At 40.8% G+C, this 14,931-nt stretch overlaps 1 protein-coding gene across 3 annotated transcripts; it reads right to left on the reverse strand.

Moving 5' to 3' along the window:
- Positions 1-663: 663 nt before the first annotated feature.
- On the reverse strand, positions 664-14,761 carry QRSL1 (glutaminyl-tRNA amidotransferase subunit QRSL1). 3 transcript variants are annotated; one of them, XM_086482446.1, is made up of 11 exons: positions 14,723-14,761; positions 14,270-14,429; positions 12,987-13,085; positions 11,588-11,684; positions 9,622-9,798; positions 7,190-7,365; positions 6,959-7,071; positions 5,265-5,457; positions 4,753-4,870; positions 1,606-1,811; positions 664-1,119 (listed from the first exon to the last, which is right to left on the reverse strand). In XM_086482446.1, the coding sequence occupies exons 1-11, from the start codon at positions 14,744-14,746 to the stop codon at positions 908-910; spliced, it is 1,575 nt and encodes a 524-aa protein (XP_086338572.1). In that variant the 5' UTR covers positions 14,747-14,761; the 3' UTR covers positions 664-907. The 3 variants fall into 3 exon arrangements, with proteins under 3 accessions (XP_086338572.1, XP_086338571.1, XP_086338570.1); XM_086482445.1 differs by lacking the exon at positions 9,622-9,798 and having other exon boundaries at positions 14,723-14,752; XM_086482444.1 differs by lacking the exon at positions 14,723-14,761 and having other exon boundaries at positions 13,698-14,312.
- Between the last annotated feature and the right edge of the window lie 170 nt (positions 14,762-14,931).

The raw sequence follows: 14,931 nt of genomic DNA on the forward strand, positions 1-14,931 counted from the left end.
ACAAATTCACAAACTTAATCCTTCGTACCTTTTCGACTTTCCAAAAACAGAAGCTACAACATTCAAAACAGGTTATTAGTTGTTTCGTTGGTCTTCCAGTCTACCAACATTACAGTTTGAAATTTGTTTCAAATTACTATTGTATTGAATGACTGTCCACGAAGGAACAGGTGGTATGACTCTTATGGAGAGTTACACTGAAGATGATAATTTTTTTCTTAGTAAGTATTCATTTTAAGTGCTGATTATAAAGAATAGTGATGAAGGGAGAAGAAAATAACCACTCAAGGACTACTAGCCATCTTTCTCCAAAAGAAATCTGGAACGAATCATTCTTACAACGGATGTAACCAGAGTAATCTGCATGATTTATAAACCTGGAGGTTATTTCACCTCCTGCAGGAGTTCGCTAGAAGTAGGTTTTTGTTTGTTCTTTTAATGAACTATCTATATGTTATTCCCTTGTTTCCTTTTGTATTTACCTGTTGGTGAATAGATCGTTGATACCTTTGTTCCAAAACAGCTTGTCTGGTTGTTGCCAGAAGGAAACCAAGCCCTTTGGCAATCATACAATTTTCACATGAAAGTTCAGTTTAGTTCATTAATGGGCTAGATATCTTGCACACCCTCTGGGGATGGAAAAAAGCAGCTCCACAAGATACATAATTTCAACTTGGTGTTTTTAATATCAGTTAGAAATGGTTTTTAATAAACACAGACACGTTTACTTAATGATTCACTTTGCCTTAATTACACGGTAACAAGCTGTTGTGATTCCATCCTGCATTACTGCATATAGTCTTCTTAAAAAGGATGATCTTTTCCCACAACAGAGATTTAACTGCAGGAATACATTTTTAGACCATCCCCAGAGCTTTCTTGCTTTAGCTGAGTAGCAAGTCCCATGTTACGAGATGGAAGCAGATTTCTGATGCTGAAGGCCACCATGGTCATGTGTCTTCACTTCTTCTAGCTGGATCATTGGGAATTTTACTTGTTTTTCAAACCATTTGGCTACAGTGAGAAGCTGCTTCTCCTGGAATGAACGTCCAATGAACTGAAGCCCAACTGGCAAGCCTCTCTCTGAAAGGGCTGTAGGAACATTTATGGCTGGCAGTCCTGAAAGAGATACACATGCGAAGATTTATTATTAAACAAATCCAGTTGGAGTCATTTTTGTAACAACTCTATGAGAAACTGAAAAAAATTACATAGAGGAAAAAGATTAGTTAAAATAATTTGAGTCAGTGAAGTAAGGATACTGGTAGGTGATCACAAGAAATGAATTACAGTGATTCAAGGAGTCAGCATCCTCTGAAACAATAATCAACTCTCCTTTAAAAAGAGATTTCATTCTCTGGAACTTGGATGGATTTATCTTACCTGCAGCCTGCACTAAGGTCCAAGGTGCCCCACTTTAAAATCTAGTCTTACATTTTAAAGCATTTAATAAATAAACAAACTATCTTTATACATAGTTATCATTGTGAGACTTACAATGCAGGGGTGAAATATCTTTGAAGAAGTGGTTAAATAGCTGAAGGCTATGGACAGTATAAATGACTTGGCCGGGAAAAACACACTTGAATTCCTGTCCCTACTCACCAGCCATGTTTGCAGCCTGTGTTAGGATGTCATCTTGCGCACTGCGGGTTCTGTTGTCTTCTTTGATGAATTCCATATACGGTACTGCATCACTCAGAGTGGTAGGAGTGAGTAAAATATCAACACCACTCCTGAAAACCTTCACAAAGTCATCGGCAATGAGACGTCTGACTTTCTGTGCCTTGATAAAGTAATTTTCATAGTTCCTAAAAAGAAATGTGGACATGAGGGCCTGACACTTTAATTCCAATAATACAGGACTTAATTTCTTAGTTACTGTAGAAAAAAGCCCAGTGTTCCTTTTGGTTAGAAGACTCACACTGGTACTTCAGTTTTTGATATACCAGAAGCTTAGTCATTGAACATGGTGATTATGGTCTCATAGCAATGAAGATGTCAGAGAAGGAAGAGATGAGGGCATACTGCTGAAGAAGGGTGAAGGGACAAGCCTAATTTACAATAATTAACTAAAAATTGGTTTTATGATCATTCTGAAACTAAACCGTGTATTGAGTTTCACTGCAGGGCAGCACAGCAAAGCCTAGAAACAGCACAGAACTAAGCAGGCCTGGAAAACAGGCATTAATCATCTAGGATTCAATCCAGCAAGATTCTGACAGCATGTGAAAAAAGTCCCACCATCTCCAGAGGACTCCAAATGGACTTAAAACTATCTATGTGTTTGCAGTATACTTCTCTGTAGGGTATCATAAATACCGTATCTTTCCCTAACCCTTTTTTCTCATGTAAACGTGTGGTCTATGGATTTCTAAACTGTCTTTACACAATCCTGAACCAGAAACAAATTAGTCAGCTTTATGTCTACTGTTCCTTTTAACTTCATATGCAGAACTGGTAAATGTGGAATCCTTAAATTCAGAGAAGTTCCTTTTCAAAAGTAATTGCCAACTAAAACCACAGCTATTAAAAAAAAAAAAGGGGGGGGGGGAATGGGGGTATTAACAACTGCTACATGCCAGATCTTCTGCAGGTAAAACAACTAAAACTGGCCAAAAGCCACTTTGTTAGAGTAATCTAAAGATTTAAGTTTTTCAGAAACTGCAATGGAAATAGTTACAATCAATAATAGACAGCGGATTCAAGTTAAGAATTTATAACTTGGGAATTAGCCCTTTTTCTACAATCATTTCTGAAATCATCCTAGCTGTCAACTTCAGAAAGTCTGTAAGTACCACATCTACGTCTTAAATACCTCCAGGGATGGTGCCTCCACCACTTCCCTGGGCAGCCTGTTCCAATGCTTGACAATCCTTTTTGTGAAGAAACTTTTCCTACTATCTAATCTAAACCTCCCCTGGCACAATTTGAGGCCACTTCCTCTCGCCCTATCGCTTGTTACTGGGGAGAAAAGACCGACCCCCACCTCACTACAACCTCCTTTCAGGTAGCTGTAGAGAGTGATAAGGTCTCCCCTCAGCCTTCTCTTCTCCAGACTAAACCATCCCAGTTCCCTCAGCTGCTCCTCACAAGACCCGTTCTCCAGACCCTTCACCAGCCTCACTGCCCTTCTCTGGACACGCTCCAGCACCTCAAGGTCCTGCTTGTAGTGAGGGGCCCAAAACTGCACACAGGATTCGAGGTGCAGCCTCACCAGTGCCGAGTACAGGGGCACGATCACCTCCCCACTCCTGCTGGCCACACTATTTCTGATACAGGCCAGGATGCTGTTGGCCTTCTTGGCCACCTGGGCACACTCCTGGCTCATGTGCAGCCGGCCATCGACCAGCACCCCCAGGTCCTTTTCTGCCGGGCAGCTTTCCAGCCACTCATCCCCAAGCCTGTAGCGCTGCATGGGGTTGTGGTGACCCAAACGCAGGACCCGGCACTTGGCCTTGTTGAACTTCATATGATCGGCCTTGGCCCATCGATCCAGCCTGTCCAGATCCCTCTGCAGAGCCTCCCTACCCTCAAGCAGACCAACACTCCTGCCCAGCTTGGTGTCATCTGCAAACTTACTGAGGGAGCACCCAACCCCCTCATCCAGATCATTGATAAAGATGTTAAACAGAACTTCCTGAACAATCACCTAGTTATTTTACAGATTTCAAAAGCAAAATAGAAATAATTTGTAAAATGCAACACCTGCAGGAGACACAGATGTGTTTTCTCTACTATTTATTCTGAGAATGCTTTCTGATCCCTGGGTTCAGTTCTTCAAAAGTAATTTACTGTGGACAGGAACAGGACTCTCCAGTCTTGATGGAAGCCAATTGTATATCCCTTCACAGAAGGGTGAACTACATGAATTTTAAAGCAGCCTTAGGAAAGCTGATCTGGACAGTTGTAATGAGAGGGAACACACTTGGCAAGAATATCAGCATTCCATAAAAGCTGGTTGTTACACACTGACTGACAACATTCCTGTCTCAGAGAGTAACTAGAAGTCACATCTGATGAATATTCTCGCTGACAGAGCTCCTTCTGTAGTGCACTTGCTTTGAGACTGATTACACAAGTAATTTCCCTTTCATCTGAACAAATCAAGACAAGAGGAAAACAGCAGCTTTACTAACATAAATCAGGACTGTTGGATAAGGAGTGAAAACTAAGGAAAAAGAAGTCAAATTGATCTATGTACCAGCTTCTCTACAGGAGCTGGATAAAAACTCGTCTTCTGTAAAATTCAGTACCTTTGCCAGTGCCTTCCTTTCCCTGTATATTGAAGCAAAGAGCTATCATTAATTTAATTGCCGTGTCTTCTGACTTTCTCTAGAAGACCTCGCTAGAATGTACCAGCAGTTCTTCTGTGCAGTTTTAATGAGATTAACAGCTACAGAACTCTTAACACTATGACAGTAATGGCTTCAGTATGATTTCAATGTGATATCATAGGATAAATTTTTGCTTAATTTATCTAATGATTGCCAATAATACTTGGGGGTGGGGAAAGGTCACTAAGTTGTTTTACTTATTTAATTCAGGAGGCTTACTGGTAAGACTAAGGGAAAACAGATTCATTCATTATTAACAGTTCACTAGGTATTACATAGCTAAAGCAATAATAACAATATAAATAGCTACTAGTATAAGGACAATTTTTTTTCATGTCACGATGAACAATTAATCACCCCTTGCTTAAAAAAATTGTTAACTTGGCAAATCTGAGTTTCAAGATGTTACGCTTACTGTTTCAACAAGAAATAGTTTCCTGATAGAATTCTTCCTCTTACAACATCATTAAAGCCTTCTCGTCGTGTTGCAGCATACATACTTTCTGTGGACTTGTTAATGTCAGAACGGTGCCCTGGAAAGAAAAAGCAATTTGGAAATTAACACTTTGTTTAATCTTTAAGATCAAACAACATAAGGTGATGTTATACATAGTATACAACAGGCCACTGTTTGCTGCAGTCTAACATGCTACTATTCTGGAAAAACCACAAAGCATGTTCCTGTTTTATTACTGAAATATTAAACAGATTGTAAGCCCAGACACTTACATATCTAGGGGTGAAATATATTAAAATATGTAGTTATTTACTTATTCTTATTTGTACAGGGTTTTTACTGTATTCAATCTTGGAGAAATAACACCAAACATTCAACCATGAAAAGCATATCTATTAAAACTAATAATTTGCAATGGCATCCAGCAATGTTTCTATTGTCTGAGAAAAAAGTTTTTTCAAAGGCCTTACCATATTCCAGTCCATCAAACCTGGCCATATTTGACGCCACTTCTGCTGCGCACAGCACATGATAGCAGACAATTGAGTAACGAGTGTGTGGTAGACTCACTTCAATTACTTTAGCACCTGCATTCTTAAAGAGGTCAGCAGCCTTTGACCAGAGTGCCAGAATCTCACTAGAAAGCCCTGGTGCATGATATTCCTTAGAGAAAAACAAGAAGGGGAGTGATTTTACATACTGGTTTACTTCTAATGGCAACCAAAATGCAAATACTCCTTGGTAAAAACAGATTAAAACTACATGACTTAAAGTACTTAAAGCTTCTTGCATCTACTAAATATTATACAACTAAGCAGTATTAAATTAACAGGATTCAGTTGTCTTAAGAATATTATGTTCATCTCAGTAGGATCAACCCACATACCACAGACCATGGAATATCAGCAGTTTCTTCTGAAGGAGAAATTGCCTAGTTATCCACTTATTTGTCTATTCATGGAGACTACACTGCACTGCTCTGCAGTTCGTGGGCGGAAATTCTTCAGGTTTAAATCCTAATACTAGGGCTACTGTGAGTAGGAAAGATAAAAAGAAATTATGGCCACAGCATATCAGCAGCAACTGGCATGAAACAAACAAAACAACCCACCAAAGAAGATTTGCAATCAAGGGGTTGGGAGAAGACTTAGAAAAGCCATGCTCCTGTTCAAGAGCTAAGCTAAAGATACTCTGTTTTTGAAGATACTTGCTTTAGTTCTAACCCATAATATCAGGGTCATAAGACTGTCTGATTTCTGAGTAGCTATGGCCCGTGTTTAATATATATATGTCTCTGTTTCGGATAACCTGTAGCAGCAGAAAACAACTGTCCAAAGGATGTGAATAATCAACCAATACCACTATTTTAGATTTATCAAAAATCAAAGCATGCAGCTAATTATTTTTTCTAGGCATACAATTTTTGCATTTCACAGATCCTGAATAATTGGTCAGTGGACATCTCTGCTTACCAAATTAAATCTTTTGGCATACCTGTTCTAGCACAGGTTCAAACACCGAGAATCAAACCAATAAATGTTATTCACGTTGTCTCTTTGAAGGCAGAGCCTTTACTAAATTAAAAATAGGCTGAAGTTCCAAATGTTGTGCCTAAATTGCAAGTATCCTCATACTTACAAACATGATTGAATTGCATACATGGGAAGCCAGATTACAGTTGTCTTTCAACCCTTATCAGAGCTCTACGCATCACAGTGCCTTGCGCCACTCAATTGCCTATAAAATTCTGCTTCGAATTAACACAGTGCCATTTAGATAAGTATCTCAAAGCACTGCACAAACCAGTACTAACCTCACTGTATGAGAAGGCGCTAAGAGCAACTTGTTTCAGGCTATACAGGTGACTGATGAAAGAGCAACAGAGAGAACCAAGAATTTAAGTTCCCTGTTTCCCCTGGAACTTCCTGACTGTACTTGCCACAATGACAACAAAATGTTTTAGACGGAGCATTAGCATATGCTCACTCTGAATTGCCTGCACAGGCAACAGAGCACATACTGCTCTTTTCCAGGAGCTGCTTGTACTATCTTTGCTGGTTTACACCATGAGAGACTGGGGAGTGGTAGGCAAGACAAATATTTTTTTGTTAGGTGCCCTGTTTGCTGTGCCTGTCCACAATTGTTGGCAGGATTTAAATGTTACCTTCGGAATTCCTATTGAGAGCTTGCTGACGTCAGCCAAATTGGGTAGTTCAAATGGCTTAAAGTTGTCCTGAATTGTGGTAGAGTCTTTAGGATCATGTCCAGCAAGTGAACCTGAAATACGACATGAAGAACAGGAAAGCGTACACTGGATAGCCAGAATTCAATTTGTTTTGAGACAACGTTGTAAACGACGATGTATTGCATACAGAGACATATGAAGTAGTAATACCTAACACAACTGCTGCGTCATCCACACATCTGGTTAGGATTCCTGGCACATCCATGGAGTTCACTAGAGGAATGAGACCATGGCGAGAGATCCGTCCATATGTTGGCTTTAAACCTACTACACCACAGTGAGCAGCAGGGTTTCGGGTAGATCCTCCTGTGTCTGACCCTAAAGCTCTATGGTTTCAAAAGAATTATCATTAGTAAAACAATTCAGAACATTTCCAAACAATAAAAAAGCTATGGTTTCAAGATGCATGGATTTAAAAATATGTGAATTCTTTCAGATTAGAAATCATAATCCTATGGCCTAAATTTCAGTCTGCTCCTTAAGGCTGCTAACTTGTATTCTCTTATTTTTCTTAGGGCCTCTGAATTACCCATCAGGAGAGCCCAGTTCTCTCCACAAAGCAGAGGTAGATAGGAAGAATTCAGGCCCTCCAAATACAGCCCTGAATATCTACTTCTACCTTCTCTGTCAGTCTGTTCCAATTCTGTGGACTCTGAAAAATATGCCTCACATGATTTAGAGTACAATTTTCAGACACTGCCACCTTATTTATTCAGTAGCAAATACACTATGAAGCAGCATTTTCCAGTATTCAAATAAATAGCAACACAGTACACTTTTCACCCCTGACAACACGGCATACTTTTCAAAGTTAAGGATCTTTTTCCTGTTTCCAAACCTACAAAGCACAGCATCAGAACTCTCCGCCTAGAGCAGCTTAGGTTCATTTTTAAAACACAGCATTATTTATTTATTTATTTTACTTCTTTTTGTTCACATGTGAAACCTTGTTCTTGCTAAACTGATTTTTTTTTTTTCAAAATTGTAATGGAACTGGAAATTCATACTCAAATTAAACCTGTTCTTCTCTTGTTTTTAATAATTTTAACTCAAACATCATTAAAAAAAATAGACAGCTTTCACCCAAATCTTTGCCAAAACCAGATTAAACTTCAGAAGCAGGTATAATTTTTATTGAAGTGGGTATGTGACTTTTCCCATAGGCATCTGTTTCTGAGATGGCTGAACCAATCCAATTGACTCTGCTGAAGTGGAATTTTTTCAAAGCTTTTGTGTTGATATAAAACATTCTCAAATTTGTAGCATTTCATCAAAACTCAAATTGAAAAGACAAAGACTAGCAGCATTTCTGATGCTTGAAAGAAACTAATAAGAGCAGATATACAGTAGGTTATAGGCAATAAAATAGCTGGATGAAAAATCTCCCTGACCTGACAAAGTGCTGAGCAGTGCAAAACAGGAGTTCAGCATGCCCAGCAACGTAGGAGATGGTGCCAGACCATAACGGAATCAGGCCATTCTGGCTCAGGACAAGGACCAGCAGTCTTTGGGAATGACTGCACAGTTTCAACAGTATTAAAATGTTGAGTATACCACATCCTAGCAAAGGGCAATGAGATGGACAGGTATCATCTGAAAAATCATAAAATAAATTGGGCTCTGTATATAAAAAAACATTGTATTTGTTTTAAAAAGCTGTAATCAACAGTAGCAAAAAATATTTTAGCAATAAAATAGACGTTTATAATATAGTCTATGGGTAAACAAGGACACAGTAACTAAAGAGCATTCTTAAACACCTTCCAGTTAAGAGCACAACTGAAAAAGTCTTCTATAAAATATCCTCCACTATGCATCTTTGAAAGCTGCATAAAATGAAAGGTGTAAACTTTTAAGGATCAGATTTAACAGCTGGATGAGGAAGACAGTATAGACAACTGATTTGTTAAACAGTGTGTTGCTATTCCATGCAAATAATAATTGTAAAAAAAAAAAAATCTGGCTTGTTTAAATTCCTTTCTAAAAAAACCCAAAAAACCAAACCCAAAACCATAAAACTGTCTTCTAACTTTTTAAAACCAGACAAGATTATAAGTATCTGTGTATCCTTTTCTTGGAGTCAGGGAACTGGAAGCTTTGAGATCACAAATCTCACAGATTATTACATAACCCTGCTATAAAAACAAAGCAGGGGAGGAAAAATTACTATACTACTACAAATTAAGGGATCACCTCATCTGCTGAATTACGTTTTCAGCGCGTGTTTGTGTAATGCATTTACTGAGGAAGAGGATGCATCTCAAACCCTATGTTAATTTTAAGACAGCAGGTGGGAATAACAATAAAACTGTCGTTCCTTTACTGCCATTATCATTTATTTCATGCAAAGTGGGCATATCACTACGTTGAATAACACTCAAAATGAATAAGCCTAAATTTTCCTACATGGATTCATTCTGTCTTCATGATATGCCACAAATTAGGGATGCTGAAATAAACTCTTACATGCCAGCGTAAATAACCCTCCAATTTCCAACTACACCGTGAGAAAATTATAAAATTAAAACCTTGCAACATATTTTGAGACATTTAATACAAAACAATTTTAAAAAATCTCTTACGCAAAACACGTGAAAGATGACACAGCAGCTGCACTGCCTCCTGAGCTCCCTCCCGCTATTACCCAGTTAGATTCTTTGTCCTCAGAATGGGATTTTGGGACAGATTTTTCCTTGTATTGTCTTGAATAACTCCAGGGATTTCTGACTGGTCCAAATACCCCATCCGTACTCCCAGATCTAAGACAGTCAGACAGAACAAATACAGACAGAAGTGACAGATGACACTCTGCATTGACCAAATTTTTTTCCTTTATTCAATTACTCATCCTTCATCCTAGCAAATTCAATCTCAACACAGAAAGAGCGGTGTACGTAAATCCTTGGGCAGTCAACTTCAACAATGTTACACAGAATTGTAAAGTTTATAGGTCTTCATCCCCATCTGACACAGAAGTTGAACTCGCACCTCTTTCTAACTTCTGCTAGTGCCACCGAAAAGAATGTAATCACAGAAACACAAAACTGATTTAAGCCAGGTAACAGTAAAGCTGCACACCTGCTTCAAGACAAAGGCCTTCTGGTTTCCTAACCCCGCATTTGGAAAAGGTAAAAGATGACGACCACAGTCTTGTGGAAAACCATGCTGCTAAAGGGGTGGAAAAAGCCCCGCAATATCAGGAACAAGCACTTCTCTGTAAGTAACACACTATTATTACTCACTCTGTAGCCCTCTCCTGAGGCCACAGTTTGCTGGTTCAGAGTGCTAGACTGCCTTCTCAGAAACCGTTTTCAGTCAGCCTGTGGTCACCTAAGTGTGAGCTACCACCAGAAGCAGAGGGTGAGGGTGTTGGTACTTTCCTCCTTCCTCACAGCCTCCACTCCATGTTCCTCCTGACTCCAGGGTGCCAGTGCTATTAGTCATATCATTAGACAGAGGTGGCAGTTGACATAGCAGTTGAAAACTAACCTTATTGAGACAACATTACGTTAAGAGCCGGACCTGCTCCCTGATCAAGCTCATGGTGCAGCCAACAGTGTCGGTGCTAGCATAAGAGACCATGCAAACACACGGACCAGAGACAAGAGGCCAGCAATGGGATAAGCCTTTTGAGGAGAATCTTGTTCTTTAATGAGCTTAGATCAGTTGTAATACTGCATAATAATTTTTTTCTGTGCTTTTTCCCTGCTTTTCCTCTGAAGAGTCTCTTTGACACAGAAATTACTTCATCCAAAGCAACACATTCCAAGTGTTTCCGCCTCATTCATGTAAATTCCCAACCAAACCTCTGATTTCTGTTTAGGTAAAATAAAACGGAACCCAAAACACAACACTTATTGTTTCTCACAGGTAACTAAAGTCCCAGGCGTAGCTTTCCAGACCCAGCAGTTGTGGTGACAGAGACCCCCACCCCTATTGGCCCAATGCTGTTCCCTGCTATAGCTTGGTTGCCTTCACTGATTTGCTGGAGAATCAATTTGTGAGACCATTTTCCAACATGCTCCTGACAAAAAGTCACCAACATTAGCTTAGGCGATTTAAAATGTTGCTCTAGATTAGCCTGCGTGCAGAAAATCAGGGAGTAACTGTACGAAGTATTCCAGCGGATGACTGGCAGAGGCAGTGGCTGCCATCAGAGGCACGATAATAATTAGCTACGGGCAAAGCCCATCCAGTAGGGAAAGAGAAAAAGGCAGCAATTAACTGCTGTTGTAACCAACTCTACTACCGGATCTGGAAGAAGTCTGCTTGTCCTTGGCCTTCAGCAAAGGGTTTACCACTTCCTCCTTCTCAAACACAGCTATAGTCGAACACTATGTTCATAAAACTCAGCATCTGTATCATTTACACAACAGCATAAATGCTCAGGGAGAAATTCATGCAATTCTCTATACTCTTCACAGGTCACTATTCATTATTTTCTAACCTCACAGAAAGAGGAATTAAGGATTACAGGTAGACTGGAACAGATGGTGTGTATTCTATTTAATGTACAATCACACATTAAAAATAATAAACATCACTCACCCCATTGCAAATTCATCCAGGTTTGTTTTTCCTAAAAGCACAGCTCCCTGATCCAGTAATTTCTGAACCACTGTAGCACTGTAAGGAGAAATATAACCTGAAAACAATCAGAACAATTAAGAGTGATTGGTGTGATACAGCTGATTTTTACAAGTAACTACTCTGAACACTTCAAAGTAGTCATTATTTGTGCATAAGAATTGTCAGTTCACAGTGCCAAAACTTCGCTTCAAGATAACATGAGTAATTTCCAAAATACAGCAAAAGTAAACCAAATGCTGGTTTGTTTGCAATGTCTTTTTTTTTTTTTTTCCTCCACAACTTACAACCCAGTAATTCTAGATTATACATTTCGACACTGTGGAGCTAAGACTTCACATGAACTACCACAAGGGTAGCAAATTACTGCATTCAGCCAATTTGCAGGAACTGTCTAAAATCAGAAGAAACGAGAAACACCTCTTTACAGAAAAGTGCTAAGTTATCTGGAATTATCTCCCATTACCGGGCTATAAACGAGCATATGGTTAACCACAAGCTGAAACACTAACTGCCTGTCTTCTGATCAAACACGTGCATCCTTGACCACTTAGATCTTATATAAGCTACAATGAGAACCATGACACCTACATGAGATCCCAGGTAGCAACCAAATCCTTTCGTGAATATTGGCAGGGGTTTCTCCACCCCAGCCCTCAATGGGAACAACAAGGACAACATCACTCCTAATACTCTCAGCCATGACATTGCAATCGATCACAATGGATTTGAGAACATGCTTTAAGGAAAAGCACCTCAAGTAATATAACAGTTTTTAAAATGGCAAAGTCATATTTTGTTTCTTCTGCTATTAAAAAAACCACAATCAGATTAGGGTTCTGCTAATTTAATTGAGGTATCTTCCACAAAACTTTTCAGTTTCACTTTATGCAGAATAAAACAGACATAAGAAATGTTTTCTACTTTTGCTTTTACTATGAAAACATTCTAATGCCTTGAAAATAAAATGTTCACGGCATGTTAACAGTCAAAAGACCGTCTTCACATCTTGCTAGACAGAACAGTACCAACTGCTTTCCTGTAGACCTAAGAGTAAAGCAAAGCAAAATGCAAACTATAGGACAATTCTATTTTAGTATATAGACTGTAATAAACTTTGCTTCATTAAAAACATGTAACTATATGAATAAAGAAGCTAATGTGCTTACACAAGAGAAAGATGCATCTGTAATATCAGATGAGCTTGTTAGAAATTAGACAAATGCATTTTCTCAAATGAGTTCAGCTCATTTTCTGAAAATATGCAGATTTCTGGAAGACTCCACTCCATAAAGCCTCTAAAGAGAAGAGCAAGAGCTCTAAAGTTAGATCTGATTTTACTTTAAAAGCTCTACTGTACCTTTTAGCATGTTTGATGCACATGTTGTCTCAATGCCAGCTGTATTAAAGTTGTCTTTTACTGCAATAGGAATTCCATCTAAAACACCCAGTGGCCGACCTGCATTAGGAATTATTGCAAAGACAACAGATTAAAGCCAAGTAGTGCTATATGGATAGTCTTCCTATCAATCACAGTTCATTTTACACGTCTCTTTGGGTGTTTTTTGGAAGCAAGAACACTATCCACTTAGCATTTGATGGTTGTCTGTCACATTTTCAAGAACCATCTTCCATTCTAACTCCAGCATTGCGCATTCTACCCAAACCCGACCTGGCACTGCAGAGCAGAGCTCTGCAAACGTGTCTAACCCCACAAGACAGGCAGCTGCTTTCGTATAAGTTAGCTATCCCAAAGGAGTGCTTACCTCTTCAAACACGACCATGTAACGCTTATTTCAGCCACAGGTGCTGTCTAAATCTACTCCATCCCCAGGCTGGGAGCCATAAATTCTGCCTACCTGACATATACAATAAAGATGATCTAAAAAAATTACTGAAGCAGAGAAAATCTTCCCTAAGTGATCAATTATCCACTATCCAGACAAAAAAGAAAAAAAAAAAAAAATTAAAGACCTATGTCAGGAAGCAAAACACTCTGGCTGGCAATTTTCTTAAGCTGCCAGAGGACAGCAAATGTCACCCAGGAACAAAAAAAAAAAGAGTAACTTACTAGGTAAAAATGTCCCTCTTCTGTCTTCTGGAAAATGCAAATAAAAATTAGGATGGTCAGCCTCTAAATGCTGCAGATAACAGGACTGCATGTCCTGTTCACCAGCTAATAAAGGCAATTAACAAAGTTGCTTGATTTTCATTTGCTTTCTGAATTTAAAACCTGATAGGCTGAGCCAGGTGTTTGCCTACCCCAGCCAACAGGCCCACGAAAGACCGCTGCACCTTCCTGGTCGTGGTACCTGCCGGCCACCAACTCCAACCAAACTGCCAAGGAAAAAGACGAAGCGACCAGTAGCAGTGCTGCTCAGAAGCACAGAGCCTGTTTAATCTGCAGCGCCTGGTTGTTCGATCCAGGTTTCGCCTCCGATTTTGGAGCTGGACACACAACTGGGTGCCCAGCGTGCACCCACGAGCGTGCACCCGCAGGAGCCCCAACTGCAAGCCTCATCCTCTAATAGTCAAACAAAGAGCACATACACCTGTTTTAAAAAGCAAACGTGCTTCATCTAACCCAAAGTGCTCCTCCACAACAGCTTTTCAAGGACTAATATTAATTGCAAACAAACATACCATTTCTGTATCTTTTCTCTGATTCTTCAGCCTGCTTCAAAGCAGTTTCTCCCGCCACAGTAATGTAAGCATTGAGAAACTTGGTGCTTTTGATGAGGGAAAGGCACCTCTGGCAGAGCTCCGTCGGAGTGACACGTCCTTCCTTCAGCGCTGCCGACACCTGAAAGCGCAACCCCCCTTTCACGGCAGCCAGGTGACAGAGCCCGCCTCGGGGCCTCGAGGGGATAGAGCGCCGTCCCCACTGCCACTTCGGGAAGAAGCCCGCGGGAAGGGCCCCGCCGCGGCTGGTCCCCCACCGCCCCGGGGAGGGCAGACGCGAGGGGACACCGCGGCGGACCCGCTCGCCCCGGTCACCTCGCGGGTCCCCCGCCGCCGCTGCCGCCGCCCCGCTCCTTGACGCGCCCTCCCGGCCCCGCGCCGCGGCGGCTGGCAGGGCGGGCTGTCTCCACTCACCTGGCGGAGAGAGGCGCGCAGCATGGCAGCCCGCTCACCGCCGCCTCACGCCCGCCGGCCCGCCGCCACCCTTCTCCCGGCGCGGCGGCTGGGCACCGCCATCTTGCCGCAACACCGAGCGGTACTATTGGCAGGACCGCCAAGAAGAGGGCCGCCCATTGGCCGCGGGTGCTGCCGGGGCGAGGGTGGAGGGGGGGCCGGGCCGGGCC

Source organism: Leptosomus discolor, chromosome 2 (genome assembly GCF_034619465.1).
Source record: "Leptosomus discolor isolate bLepDis1 chromosome 2, bLepDis1.hap2, whole genome shotgun sequence".
In the NCBI taxonomy this organism is placed as follows: domain Eukaryota; kingdom Metazoa; phylum Chordata; class Aves; order Leptosomiformes; family Leptosomidae; genus Leptosomus; species Leptosomus discolor.